Source organism: Antrostomus carolinensis, unplaced genomic scaffold (genome assembly GCF_000700745.2).
Source record: "Antrostomus carolinensis isolate BGI_N321 unplaced genomic scaffold, ASM70074v2 scaffold2489, whole genome shotgun sequence".
NCBI classification, from domain to species: Eukaryota; Metazoa; Chordata; class Aves; order Caprimulgiformes; family Caprimulgidae; genus Antrostomus; species Antrostomus carolinensis.
The window spans coordinates 4,079-17,442 of NW_010339063.1; the positions used below are offsets into that span (position 1 = coordinate 4,079).

The following is a 13,364-nucleotide window of genomic DNA, read 5'->3' on the forward strand; positions in this document are numbered from 1 at the left end:
GGGAGGAGAACCTCCCTCGACCTGCTGGTTGCACTCTTCTTCATGCCCCCCAGGATGCCATTGGCCTTCTTGACCACGAGGGCACATTGTTGTCTCATGGAGATGTATATCAAGTAGAAGTGAACTGATTGGGACAATCACTTCACCCCTGTCCAAAGTCCACTGTTTTTGGGAGACCCTGAGAGTGGCTGAGACTTCGGGCAGTGTGGACTTACACAGCCTTGCCTCTGCGTCTGTGTTGCAGGATACCCTGGAGATGTGCACCCAGGAGAATGAGTTCAAGAGCATCCTCTTTGCCCTCTGCTATTTCCATGCTGTGGTGGCAGAAAGGCGCAAGTTTGGCCCCCAAGGCTGGAACCGTTCCTACCCCTTCAACACTGGAGACCTCACTATCTCTGTGAACGTGCTGTATAATTACCTGGAGGCCAGCACGAAGGTGCGTGAATGGAAGGTGGGCTGTTCGGCGGCTTTTCATCACCAGTGATGGACTGGCTTGTGCTGAAACTCCTGGGAATTCTCCTGAAATGCCATTTCCTTGGTGTCTTTGGTTTTATAACTTCACAGTTTGGTATGCCGTTGTGGTGAGATAGGAAGCTTCAGTGTCACTCCCATCTGTAGCAGCTTACAAATCACACAGAATCACAGAATCACAGCATGGTGGGGTTGGAAGGGACCTCAGGAGATCATCCAGTCCAACCCCCCTGCTAAAGCAGGTTCCCTATGCCAAAGCAGGTTCCCTGCACCAGGTTGCACAGGAAAAGTGTCCAGGTGGGTTTGAACATCTCCAGAGATGGAGACTCCACACCCTCTCTGGGCAGCCTGTCCCAGGGCTCTGGCACCCTCACAGGAAAGAAGTTTTTCCTTAAGTTTGTCTGGAACTTCTGGTGTCCCAGTTTGTGCCCATTGCCCCTTGTCCTGTCACCAGCCACCAACAAAAAAAGCCCGGCCCATCCATTTGGCCCCCACATTTCAGGTATTTATAAGCATCGATAAGGTCCCTGAATCACAGCTAATTGTGTCTGTGGTCTTTATTAATTGGAAATACGTAGTGGTCTTTGCGTTAACAGAGCTTAGAATAAATTTGCATGTCAGTGGGGAAGCGCATGAAATCTGCGCTGTGATCAGTTTTCCTTGGGCAGGATTTAACTCCTACCCAATGTTTGTTTACTTAGAGACCTGCCATGGTGAAGTGGAAGCACTTGCTGTGCAGCTCTGTTCTGAGCGCTGTAGCCTGCGGCTCAGTGACACGGCTGGTGGAGCTCCGGCTGTCTGAGCTCTTTCATGGCCTCCTGGTTCATTCCTCAGGTCCCATATGATGATTTACGCTATCTCTTTGGTGAGATCATGTATGGAGGTCACATTACAGATGACTGGGACAGGCGGCTTTGCAAAACCTATTTGGAAGAATTTATTAAGCCAGAAATGCTAGAGGGAGAACTCCTCCTTGCTCCAGGATTCCCTCTCCCAGGGAACATGGACTATAATGGTTATCATCAGGTAAGCTCTTTGTTTTCTCATTATTTATAGACATAAATGTCTTCAATAAGCTGTCTTAGGAGGCCGTGAGCAGGACCTCAGTGTCTCAGCACACCTCCTGTTATGTCCCATTATGTTCTGTTTCTGTAGATGTTTCAGCATTTCCTTGGATGAACCAAGTCTAATGTTAATTTGCTACTTCATCATGAGCTCATTCTGTTCATGCATGAATAGAACAACTGTATTAGTTCTTGAGAATTGAGTGGAGCTCCTGGAAAATTACATTCACATTACATTTGCTAAAATGGCCTTTTCAAGCTCCTTTTATCATCAGTTTCGATGAGAAACACTGAAGGTCCTGTTGATCTACTTACTGATCTGATCTGTTCTTTGTACACAGATGTGGGAGCAGAGATAGGCATATTAGGCTGGTTTTGTTTATAAAACTTAATTACTGGAAGCTAAATTCCCACAAGAGATTTCAGGATATTGAAGATGAAATGCACAGTGGATAATTACTAGAGAAGGTCCAGGCCTGAGATATGTAGCCAAGACAAACTTTAGCAATTGCTAAATTTTCACAGCAGGAAACAGGAATGGAAGCGGTTCTGTAAACAATCGTGTGCTCCTCTCTCCCATCAGTTCATGAGTGTTTCAGCCACAAGCAGAGTTCTGTCAGCCTGGGCTTACTTAGTCTGATGGGTGATAATTCCAGTGCCAGGCAAAGTTCCCTGGACTCCACATCTAACCTGAACCTGAATTTCTCTGTACAGTACATAGACGATGCCTTGCCTCCAGAGTCTCCTTACCTCTACGGCCTCCATCCCAATGCTGAGATTGGTTTCCTTACCCAGACCTCAGAGAAGCTCTTCCGCATCGTGTTGGAGATGCAGCCCCGGGACACCAGCATGGGCGAAGGAGGAGTGGTGACCAGGGAGGAGACGGTGAGAGTGGTAGAGCTGTTGAATTTGTTGAATTTTGATACCTGTCTCATTCATAAGTAGTCCTGTCTAGCTCAGGTTTGTCTCACAAATGCTCATAACAATGTGTGCTGCCTTTGCTGGATACAAACCGAGTGTCTAAAACCATGAGCCTCATATTATGCAGAACATCACTGTGGTGGGATGTAATTGGAGTATTGTCAGTAATAGGACAGTGGCTTTTAATTACCCCCTGAACTGCAGTGTCTTCATTATCATCTTGTGAAGGCGTTGCAAATAAACCTTCTGTGTCCTCCACTGTCTGTGAGCACCGGTCCCTGTGCACCAGGCTGTGACTGGCATACCAATGGGCTCCCTGAGCATACCATCTGCCAGGTACAATGTGCCACCCAGAGCTCAGCCCACCTCTTACTGCTGCCAGCAGGTCCCACCCAGCTCCCAAGCTCCCAGGGGCCTTGTAATTCCTTGTTTCCAGCTGAACTCCTTTGCTATGCCTGTGTACCAGGCTGATCTCAGCCCTTCCTCTCAAAACTCACAGCTGATTAAAACCTGGCCCAAACATTCATATCAGGATCTGAAACCAGCCAACACTTGATCAGGTTTTTATTTCTTCAGTCTTAAGGTCCCAGCTCTGTGTTTCAAGCTTCATGAATTAATGAGTGGTTAATAGAAAGCTTATGTGAAGTCTGTGGTTTCACACGTGCTTCCTTTGGCTTGGTGTGGAGCTGGGGAACTTGCTGCCTTCACCTAAGGGGCTCTGAGAAGTGCTCAGCATGTTCAGTTTTAGTTCATACTGGAATTTGAGGTGAGGAGAATAATCCAGAGGTAGCAAAGCCAAAGGAGTTGCTCAGAGATAGCAAATGTGGCTGCCTCTTCTCCCCTCCCAGTGCTTTTGTTATCAAAAACCAATTAAATTCCTTGGCTGGAGAAGCACAGTTCTCATTGAGTGATCTAGCAGTGGTATCACAGGGCATGGCTACCCTTCAAACTCCAGGTGGCAGTCCAGAAGACTGTCAGAGGAGCACAGAAGTCCTCATGGCTTTCTCGATCTCTCTGAGAAAAGAAGCTGCCTGAAAGCAACCTGAGTGTGGCACTGCACTGTGCCTGAGGGATGCTCCCACAGCTCATTTTCATCTGGAGGTGATCTCTCATTACCTGAGCTATAACCAGCACTAACTGTGTCCCTTTCACTTGGTCCTTGAACAAGAATGAGTTAAGTGTTGTCTCAGCTCCTCCATTTGAGGACTTCCAGCCCCTGGTTTGGCTGAGGTGGTTTTAGGGACCTTGCAGGGAAACTGTGAGCCTGTCATTTTCTGGAGGTTCTGACAAGTCCAGATACTCCCACAGGTTTCTGAGGCCACATTACAGAAAATGAGCTGTAATTGTTGTGAGAAAATCAGAGCCAAAGGGATTTGCAAGGGAATTTCAAATGAGAGGATATTTCTCTAGTGCACCTGAGGTGCAGCTGAAGAGCTTTTCCAGCCAAGCTGTAGCTTTAGCTACCTAGCTGGTTGCAGTAACAGCCTACACATCATCACTTCTTTGTAACGTCTGACGCGAGTGTGGAGGGTTTGCAAGAGCAGTAATCAGAGGAAATTAGAGTACAGTGTCCAAAATAGGAATGTTGGTGGGCATGGCAATAAAATGACCCTGGGGTGCCTCTGCCACTGGCTGGCAGCTGTCACTGGCACCCGCACGCCAGGCTTTGCACATTAGATGGTAGAATTGTAACTGTGCTACGTGTTCTGAAAAATCCCCAAGAACCAGAAGTCTTGCTCAGGTTCCAGCACAGAAGTGAAGCATTGTGTGAGAGACTTCCATACCAAGCTGCCTAATGGTCCACATAAACCTGAGAGATACAACTCATCCCATGAAGATTAGGGGCTTCATGCCTCATTGTCAGCCAGAAAGGTTTTTATCTGGTTTATTTTTTAGTCACTAGAAACATCCTGTTGCATTGGAGCTTTCCCTAGTTGGTATTTAAAGATCTAAAGCACTGTTTCCAAATCAAACTGTGATGGTGACCAGAAGATAATTTTGTTTCATTATGCTTTTCTTCCATTAGTTCAGAATGCTCAACTCAGCTTAAAATTAGACCTTATATAATCATTTCTCTCTGTCAATATACCAGAGAAAACCAGCTCATAAGCTCAGTTGTCCTGAGGCTCAGCTAAGGCTGTAGCCCCATCTGTCTTCTTGCATTGAATCTGACCTTAGGAGAAGAATACAGGCTGTGGAGACCCAAGAAGCAAGGAGACTGCTACATGTCACAGTGACATTTTTAAACCATCATTTTGAAAGCTTTTCATCTGACATTAACTTTTGTAAGCATTTGAATTTTAATAGGATGGGGCAAGCTCTTTGAAAGGTGCCGTGCCCAGCACAGCTGACACTGATTGTTTGGGAGGCACTGACTGGCAGGTGGAGTTTTCATGCTGCGTCCAGGCAGCTGTCAGCTGCGGAAGCTTCAAGGGTCATTCACTAACATCCCTCTTTTCCCTTCGGCACACAGGTGAAAGCTCTTCTGGAAGAGATGTTAGAGAAATTGATGGATGAGTTTAACATTGCAGAACTGATGGCAAAGGTGGAGGAGAGGACACCGTACGTTGTGGTTGCCTTTCAGGAATGTGAGCGCATGAACATCCTCACCAGTGAAATCAAGCGCTCTCTCAAGGAGCTGGATCTGGGGCTGAAGGTAGGAGCTCTGGTTGCTTGCGACTGCAGCGCTGTAAAATCTTGATGAGTGGATAAGATGGTCAGGAAATAAAAGGGGTCACACACGGTTTTCAGCACCACTGGCTGCAAAACCAACTGGACTCCGTGGGGAAGGGCTCACAGATGACACATTGTCCACAAACCGTAAGCACAGGCACTGGGAGAGGTTAAAGATCCAGATAGCAAGGACTGCTTTTTGGGAACAGAGACCAGGCACTTCTGTCCAGCTAATATTGTAGCACAGCAACAATAGGTCACTCAGAAGTTGACATGTGGCCTATTTAAAGGTAAGCCAAAAAATCACAGCTTTTCACAAAATGCCCAGGTACTGGGGGGGGGGGGGAACTTGTAACAAAGCGTCATTAAAAGCACCAGCTGAGCTGAAATCAAAGGAAAGATTGGTCATGTGTGAGGATACAAAATGTCCAGAGCTACAAGAGAAAAAGTCTAAAAACTCCAGAGTTTTGGAAGAGACACAACTCCGCTTGCTGGATACGAGTCATTCGCTAATAGAGGAGCATCAGGATCAGACCTTCCCTATGGAGATACTGTCCTTGATTGCTCCACCCACAGTGGCCTCTCCACCCTGGTGAGAAACTAGACTACTCAAGGAGGTGATGTCTCTGTCCCTCTGGGTGGTGGCTGTGGTCAGTGCTTATGGAGAACAGTGAGGAGCTCGGACAGACCAGGGAGGATTGCACATTTCTGGGTCCAGTCAGATGTCCAAGCGGGCTGTACTTTGAGGCTGCATCCACGGTAGGGCAGGTCACGTACAGAATCCACTCTCAGGCAGTTAGTAGAACAAAATATAAAAGGCCACTGATGGACCATTAGGAGATAAACCAGCACAGATCAGACTGCACTGCAAGTGTGTGAAGACCGTACCTAGCCAGCCCTGGTGCCCTGTAGCAAGACTTTGCCTTCAACTTGTCATCCCAAAAGACTCTTTGCCATAGCATCTGAGGGCTGGAGCACCTCTCCTATGAGGACAGGCTGAGAGAGTTGGGGCTGTTCAGCCTGGAGAAGAGAAGGCTCCGGGGAGATCTTATAGCGGCCTCCCAGTACCTGAAGGGGCTACAAGAAACCTGGGGAGGGACTTTTCATAAGGGCAGTTAATGACAGAACAAGGGGAAATGGGTTTAAGCTGAAAGAGGGGAGGTTTAGATGAGATATTAGGAAGAAGTTCTTCACTGTGAGGGTGGTCAGACACTGGAACAGGTTGCCCAAGGAAGTTGTGGCTGCTCCTCCCTGGAAGTGTTGAAGGCCAGGCTGGATGAGGCTTTGAGCGACCTGGTCTAGTGGAAGGTGTCTCGGCTGAGGGCAGGGGGGTGTAACTAGATGATCTTGAAGGTCCCTTCCAACCCAAACCAATCTATGATTCTATGATTCTATGATTCTACTGCCGCCAAGTGCTGTATGTGCCTTGGAAAGGCCTGAGTCTAGCAGAGGAACGCTGCCTGGAGCTTGCAGCACAAAGCTGGTGACTTCAGTGCTACCTTGGTGCCTTTGCTGCATCAGCAACACGAAGTTGTTCCCTGGATGATTTCATGGTTTGAGGCAGCAAATAAACAGATCAGCCTCTGGGCATTCCTTGTTCCATCATTTCCTGGATGAGAGATCGTCATCCCATTTCACCAAAATGCTCATCTCTCAAAAATGCTTTTTGATGGGAACCATGGCACGTAGAGGAACTGCCACTACTTTATATGACCCCATTAGTAGAAAGAGCTGAGAGGTGAGCAGGGAGGACCTGTCTTGAGACTGAATGACAATCCTAACCCTCTCCTGAGGGCAGCTTTGAAGAAAGATCTTGAAAAGACTGATCTGCAGTGTGCACAGAGCGGTGCTGGGGTCGGCTCTGGGATCTGAAGGAGCTGCAGCTCTGCAGGGACTGGACTGGGGTGGTTGTTAATCCCAGCTGTGTTGTGCTCTACACTGAGCCCAGCAGCTTGGGTCCGTGCTAGCGCAGACATTTCTGCATTGCATTCACTGCTGCTGCTTGTTGTCTTGATTAAAGAGAGAGATACATCATATACACTTGGTGGCGGCCCAGTATGTACAATCCATTTTAAAATAGGCTGATATTTATGTAGTCAATTATTATAAACAGATTTCCTTTATTTTCTAGCATAAGGCAGTGGAATTGAAAATTCTGTTTCCCGAGACAGGTAAACAGAAGTGATTTAATGTTTCAATCCTGGAGCACCGAACATGATATAATTGTAACTGGAACAATGTGTAGCAATTAGATTTAATGTGGAGAAGAATAAGCTATTTAATACGGGAGGGGGAACGAGCAGATGTGTGGGGCTTAAATAAACCCCAGACAAAATAAACCACAGAAATCAGGCAATAACAGAGGGTGCAAATTTTTCCCCAGAACCCTGCCACAAAAAGGGCACCTCTAATACTACAGAGATTGGTCCCAACGGCCTCAGTACCTACCGTGTGATTCAGACACACCACATGAGGACTTGACAGTGAAAGGGTTGTCAAGCATTGGAACAGGCTGCCCAGGGAAGTGGTGGTACCATCCCTGCAAGTATTTAAAAGATCTGTAGATGTGGTGCTCAGGGACATGGTTTAGTGGTGGACTCAGCAGTGTGGGGTTTATGGTTGGACTCGATGGTCTTTTTCCAACCTAAACGATTCTATGATTCTGTGACTACTGAAGGAAGGGCAGGTGAGGAGCAGTATCAATGGTGTATGCTGAAGAGACAAATATGAAGAGTCTGAGATACCACCAGTGGGCAGTTCTTCTGTGCTTGCAAGCAAATGTTGCATGTGGGTCCCTGCAGAGCTGGGTTAGATGGTTTGCATGACCCACAGCACTGCCCAGCATCCCCACAATGAGACCTTCCCGTGCCTTGGGTACCACATCACAGCCAGGGGATGCTTGGCCCCACTGTTGCTCTTTCTGTAGGAGATGCTGCTGTCCTGACTCGGCAGCTGGGTCTCACACTCAGTTTGGGAGAGAAATCATTCTTTAATTTTTCCTTCTTAGAGCAGCTCCTGTGAGAGCTGTTAATACACGTAAATCTCTGGGATTGGGGATCTTTACTGCCAGCACTCAGAGGAGGAGAGTTTACATAACAGGAACCACAGATCTCAGAACAGAATAAATAAAACACAGAGGAAGCAAGTCTTATTGTTTTTAAGTGACTATCTGCTAAAGGAAGGCAATTTGGAAATGTCATGCCTAATTTGAATTTGTGAATAATTCATTGTGTCTATGTAGCGGAAAGTGATTGTTTGGTCCAGAAATAGGAGACATCCCATTAAGAGGAAGAGAAATTGCACTAGACTGGTGGCCATCAAAAATAACTGGCATGTAGCATTTCAAAGCCCTTTGTTCTGGATGATTTCAGTGAGACCAGAGCCTGGGCTGAAGCACTTGCATCTTAATGCTGTACCCAGTATAATTTTTGCAAGCAGCTTTTCTCTTTTACAACTTCAGTGAAGGGTAAGTCTCCAAACTGAGGATAATAAATACTATAAAAGGATAAAGTAAGACCAAATTTTGTACGACTAGCTGGGTATTTTGCTGTATCAAGTGAAAATAACCTTAACTGAGAAAACAATTTGTGACAACAGTCCGTTCATCTTGAGGGAATGTCTCCGGGGTGATTAGGGTTTCCTTCAAGGGTGTCTTTAATGAAAAATTCTCATGGCATTTTGAGGAAAAAAAAAAAAAAGTAACTTGAATCATTCTGGATGCACTTTAGTATTCAGCATCTGAAATGCAAATTTATGCATAATTGTGTTTGGACAACTATATGAGATAGCTGCTATAGATGTTTTGAAACCTCACAGGAGATTCCAACAAGCATGCTTGAGTGCGCAGGCTTTAAAAACTGCTTTTCTTAAGCTTCCCTGAGAATTACATTTGCTAATTCGTTTGTTTCCTGAAAGTTAAACTAGTCAGGATATATGATCATGAGGGTTATGTCTTTAAATCAATTTGACTGCTTGCACACAATTTGCAATGTTTTACCCACTTTACAACCTTTCCAGGAGTACAAAATACTTCTGACTGTTGCTGTTAGGAGGCCCGGTGGTTCTCAGTGTCCTGCTGTGACCAGTGCAGTATTTTGCCCCTCAGACTTTTTGTTTTATTCCTGCATGGTCTTGCCATGGCTTTAGCCAGAGACCAGCCTATTGAATAGAATCATAGAATCATAGAATGGTTTGGATTGGGAGGGACCTTAAAGATCATCCAGTTCCAACCCCCCTGCCATCAGCAGGGACACCTTCCACTAGACCAGGTTGCTCAAAGCCTCATCCAGCCTGGCCTTCAACACTTCCAGGGAGGGGGCATCCACAACTTCCTTGGGCAACCTGTTCCAGTGTCTGACCACCCTCACAGTGAAGAACTTCTTCCTAATATCTCGTGTAAACCTCCCCTCTTTCAGCTTAAACCCATTTCCCCTTGTTTTGTCATTAATTGCCCCTATGAAAAGTCCTTCCCCAGCTTTCTGGGGTCTAAGTTCTTCTGGGATGGGAGATGATGGCCCATGTGATATGAATAAAGAAGGAACTGTGATGATAGTTTAGAGTTCAAGTGCTAACAGAAGTTATTCAATAACAAAGCCATGGCAACTGCTACCTGACGAGGTCAAATAATTTTGCCAGCCTTGTGAAGCTCATTACCAGCCTCTCTGATGGGACATAGCCACACTTTTCTGTTGTCTGAGCTTTAATTGTGGGTCAGCAAATTGTCTTAAAGTGTGTTATAGATAAAGCTGAAACAGCTCAGGTGCCTAAGAGGACATGCATGGGGCATGCACTGCCTTTGGATTTCTTTGTCACTTGGTGGCAAATACCAAAATGAGAAATCTTTCTTTTTTGTTTGACCCTTGTGCTTGGAATTATCCAGGACTAGAAAGAACTTTTACTAGGAACCCATCATTCTGAGATTCCCTACAAATGTAAAATATTTGAATAGACACGATGAGATGATTTACTGGCAGAGAGTTGCCTGGTCCCTGTTCACATGAAATGTCAGAAGGTGATGTGTATTTTGAAAGTTGGTTACAGTTGTTCCTCATATTTTAGGACTAATTGCAAATAGTCCCACTTCCACCTTTTCATTTAACCCTTTTTGTTGCTTTTAGCGTCAAGAATGTTAAAACAAGAACCATCTTAAAACCTTTGTACACATTATTTTCTCTGGCCACTAGAAATCCGTTCTCCATGGGAAAACCCAGCAGGTTCAGAGGCCTTTAAAAGCTTACTACTTTTAAAGTAGTCATCTTCTTTTAGTCATCTTTGGAGCAGAGGTTTAGTAATGCATTGTACCAGTCCACCCAGTTGAGAGCTGAACACTTCCCAGGGAGGGGATTTCTGCATGGGAAACAACAGATCTCTGGGGGACAACTCTGAATGGAAATCCCAGGGTGTGGTGGCTTCCAGAGTACAAAAGTACTCTCAGCTCTGATTTGAATTTGTGGGTGCTGGGGAGACACATCCCCTCAAAGTATTGCCCTTGCTTATTGTCAGACAGAGTGAATTTTATTGTAGCTGTTTAGAAACTTTCATTGGAACAAAAAAAACCTAAAAAAAAACCTAAAAAAAACCTAAAAAAAAAAAAAAAAGGAAAGAAAAGATAAGAGTTGTAAGGGTGGTACTAAAAAGCCAGCAGTACCACAGTGGACATTTCCAGTGCCTGAATTCAGCTGGCACCCTTCCTCCCTTTGGTAAGACATTTGTGTGGGGCAGATGGGCAGATGTGCATTCAAGACCTTTGTTTAAACTGTCATCCAGCAGCTCCGAGTGTTGCATTTGCAACAGCCTGGTCAGCTCAGAGAATTTTTCTTCTGATGACAAGTTGTCTTCCAAGCTCAGGAGTCTCTGATTGCTTTGCTCTTGTCCTTTGAGAAAATGCTTGCTAACCCAAGAGCATAAACATGCTTGTTTGCCCTCAGTCTTGATCACTCAGCCCTGAGCCCACTTCCACTTGTCAGTGCCAAATGCAGCATGGACCATCAACAAGGGCACTTGTTCCTGCTCTCCCATGGCCTGGTTGGGTGTCCAGCTGTGATCTTGTCCTAGTGTAGCTTGTCAGTGTGATCTGCAGATCAGAGCTCTGATCAGAGCTGGTCAGCATAGGAATAAACTGCAAAGATTTTCAACTGCTGGGCTCATAACAAGCATTGTTAAACATGTGTTGAGGTTGCTATAAGCAGATTTCATCTTTTTCTAAAGCTTTATAGATGTTTGTGGCCCCAGTAAAGGACACCTCTGCTGACCTCATGGCTGGAGGCACTGAAGTCCTATGAAAGAACAGTTGGAGTTTTTTAATGTGAATAGACTGACCCAATTCCCTCGCCCTCGTTCTCAACAATGGCTCAACTGATTTCCGTTAATCTTTCCAAAAACACTCAGCCTGAGGCAAAGAGAAATTGTAAGTCAGATAAGTTTTGGCAAAATGATAAGGGGACAAATGTAAGTATTTATGATGGAAATCAGTGAGCAACATTAACAATAAGTCTCCAAACTGCTATGGCGTGTTGTACCCCTCTAGCTCAGCGTGGGACACACAGAGATTTAAATTGTGAAGGACATTAGTTACCTGTAGAAGCTGAGCCTGCATTTGCAAGTTCTTGTCTTTGCAGACTGCTTGGCTTGAGTGTCACAGAATCACAGATTAGTTGTTCTGGAGATCATCTAGTCCAACCCCATGTTTAAAGCAGGATCAGGTAGAGCAGGTTGCCCAGGACCACACACTGCTAGGTTTTGAAAATGTCCAAGAATGGAGACTCCACAGCCTTTCTGGGTAACCTGTTCCGATATTCAACCACCCTCACTGTAAAAAAGGTTGTACTTGTGTGTCAATGGACTGTCCTGTAATTTAAGTTGTTCCCATTACCTCTTGTCCTGACATTGGACACCCCTGAGAAGAGTCTGGCTCGATCTTCTTTACCTGCTACCATCAGATGTTTATAGATATTGAAAAGATCCTCCCTGAGCTGTCTCTTCTTGAGGCTGAACAATCCCAGGACTGGACCCAGCATGCCAGATGTGGCCTCACCAGTGCTGAGCAGAGTGCTGTCATTAACCTGCTGGCAATACTCCTCCTAATGCAGCCCAGGATGCTGGTGGCCACCTTTGCTGCAGGGGCACATTACTGGTTCATGGTCAGCTTCCTGTCCACCAGGACTCCTGGGTTCTTTCCTGCAACTACTTTCCAGGTAGTTGGTCTATAGCATGGACTGGGTTATTCCTCCCTCTGTTGAACTTCATGAGGTTCCTCTCAGCTCAATTTTCCAGCCTGTCCAGGTCCCTTTGAATGGCAGCATACCCACCTTTGGGTATCATTGGTGACCCTGAGGAAGAGTGTAAGGTGGTAATAATCTGAAGACTGGACAAACCTCAGAAGTCTTTCCACAGTGCCCTGGATCCGAGCTCTGAGCATGCAGTAAATGTCCCCAGGTAGCAAGACAGGTTGGCAGATGGGGTCCTCTGTCCTCTGCAGCAGGGAGTCACCTACTACTATCACTCACTGATCTCTGCAGTGCTGCTGCATGGCTCAGGCTCCATGGGTATGGATGCTTTGATGGACAGAGTTCCAACCCCTGTGTCATATCTGGGCATCGAGTCTACTCTGTAGCTGCAGATCTACAGGGGGAACAGAAGCCTTGCTCCTGTTACTGGTAGTCACAAGCTTCCAACCTTCACCATCGTGGGAGTCTGTCTCCCTTTCCCAAGCAGAGAGGCACAGGCTCTGCCTGCCTTCCTTCGATACTGTTGGGAGTTGAGGCTCCTCTTGTATCTGCAGGGTCTCAGAGAAAAATCCAGTTGGTCCCTTTCTCATCATCTCTGATACTAAACAGTTTGCTGACCTCCTTGGTAGTGCAGGTCATCCACCAAGGCACATCTCCTACAGGCAAGGAGACAGTTTCCCAGGCTAGCCCCAGGCTCAGTGAGAGGCTCCAAACACTGCCTGCAGTCCTGGACATGATTAGCTGCAGCCTCTGTTAGAAGCTTGGTCTGAGCTGAGGCTTCTGCTGTGCCAAGGACAGTTGCTCCAGATGGTGGCATGTCACCACCACTGCTAAGAGAGTTTGCTCTGCCCTTGGCACAATTTGTGAGCCCTGTCTGGGTGCCCCTCGGCACAACCCACTGCACAAACTGCTGTATCTCTTAATGGCTTCTCTTAACTGTCCTTTCAGCATTGGTACCATCCAGGCATCTCTTGCTTAGATTTCATGTACTTTCAGGTGGATACAGCAG

The 13,364-nt window shown here is 46.2% G+C and overlaps 1 protein-coding gene across 1 annotated transcript in view; it reads left to right on the top strand.

Moving 5' to 3' along the window:
* Positions 1-244: 244 nt before the first annotated feature.
* LOC104530950 (dynein heavy chain 9, axonemal-like) overlaps positions 245-13,364 on the top strand; it is a gene marked incomplete at its 5' end in the record, with an annotated part of 20,348 nt that continues 7,228 nt past the window's right edge. Inside the window, 4 exon segments of the mRNA XM_010175695.2 lie at positions 245-436; positions 1,306-1,497; positions 2,250-2,420; positions 4,930-5,112. Of these exon segments, the coding sequence (XP_010173997.1) occupies positions 245-436; positions 1,306-1,497; positions 2,250-2,420; positions 4,930-5,112 (738 nt within the window).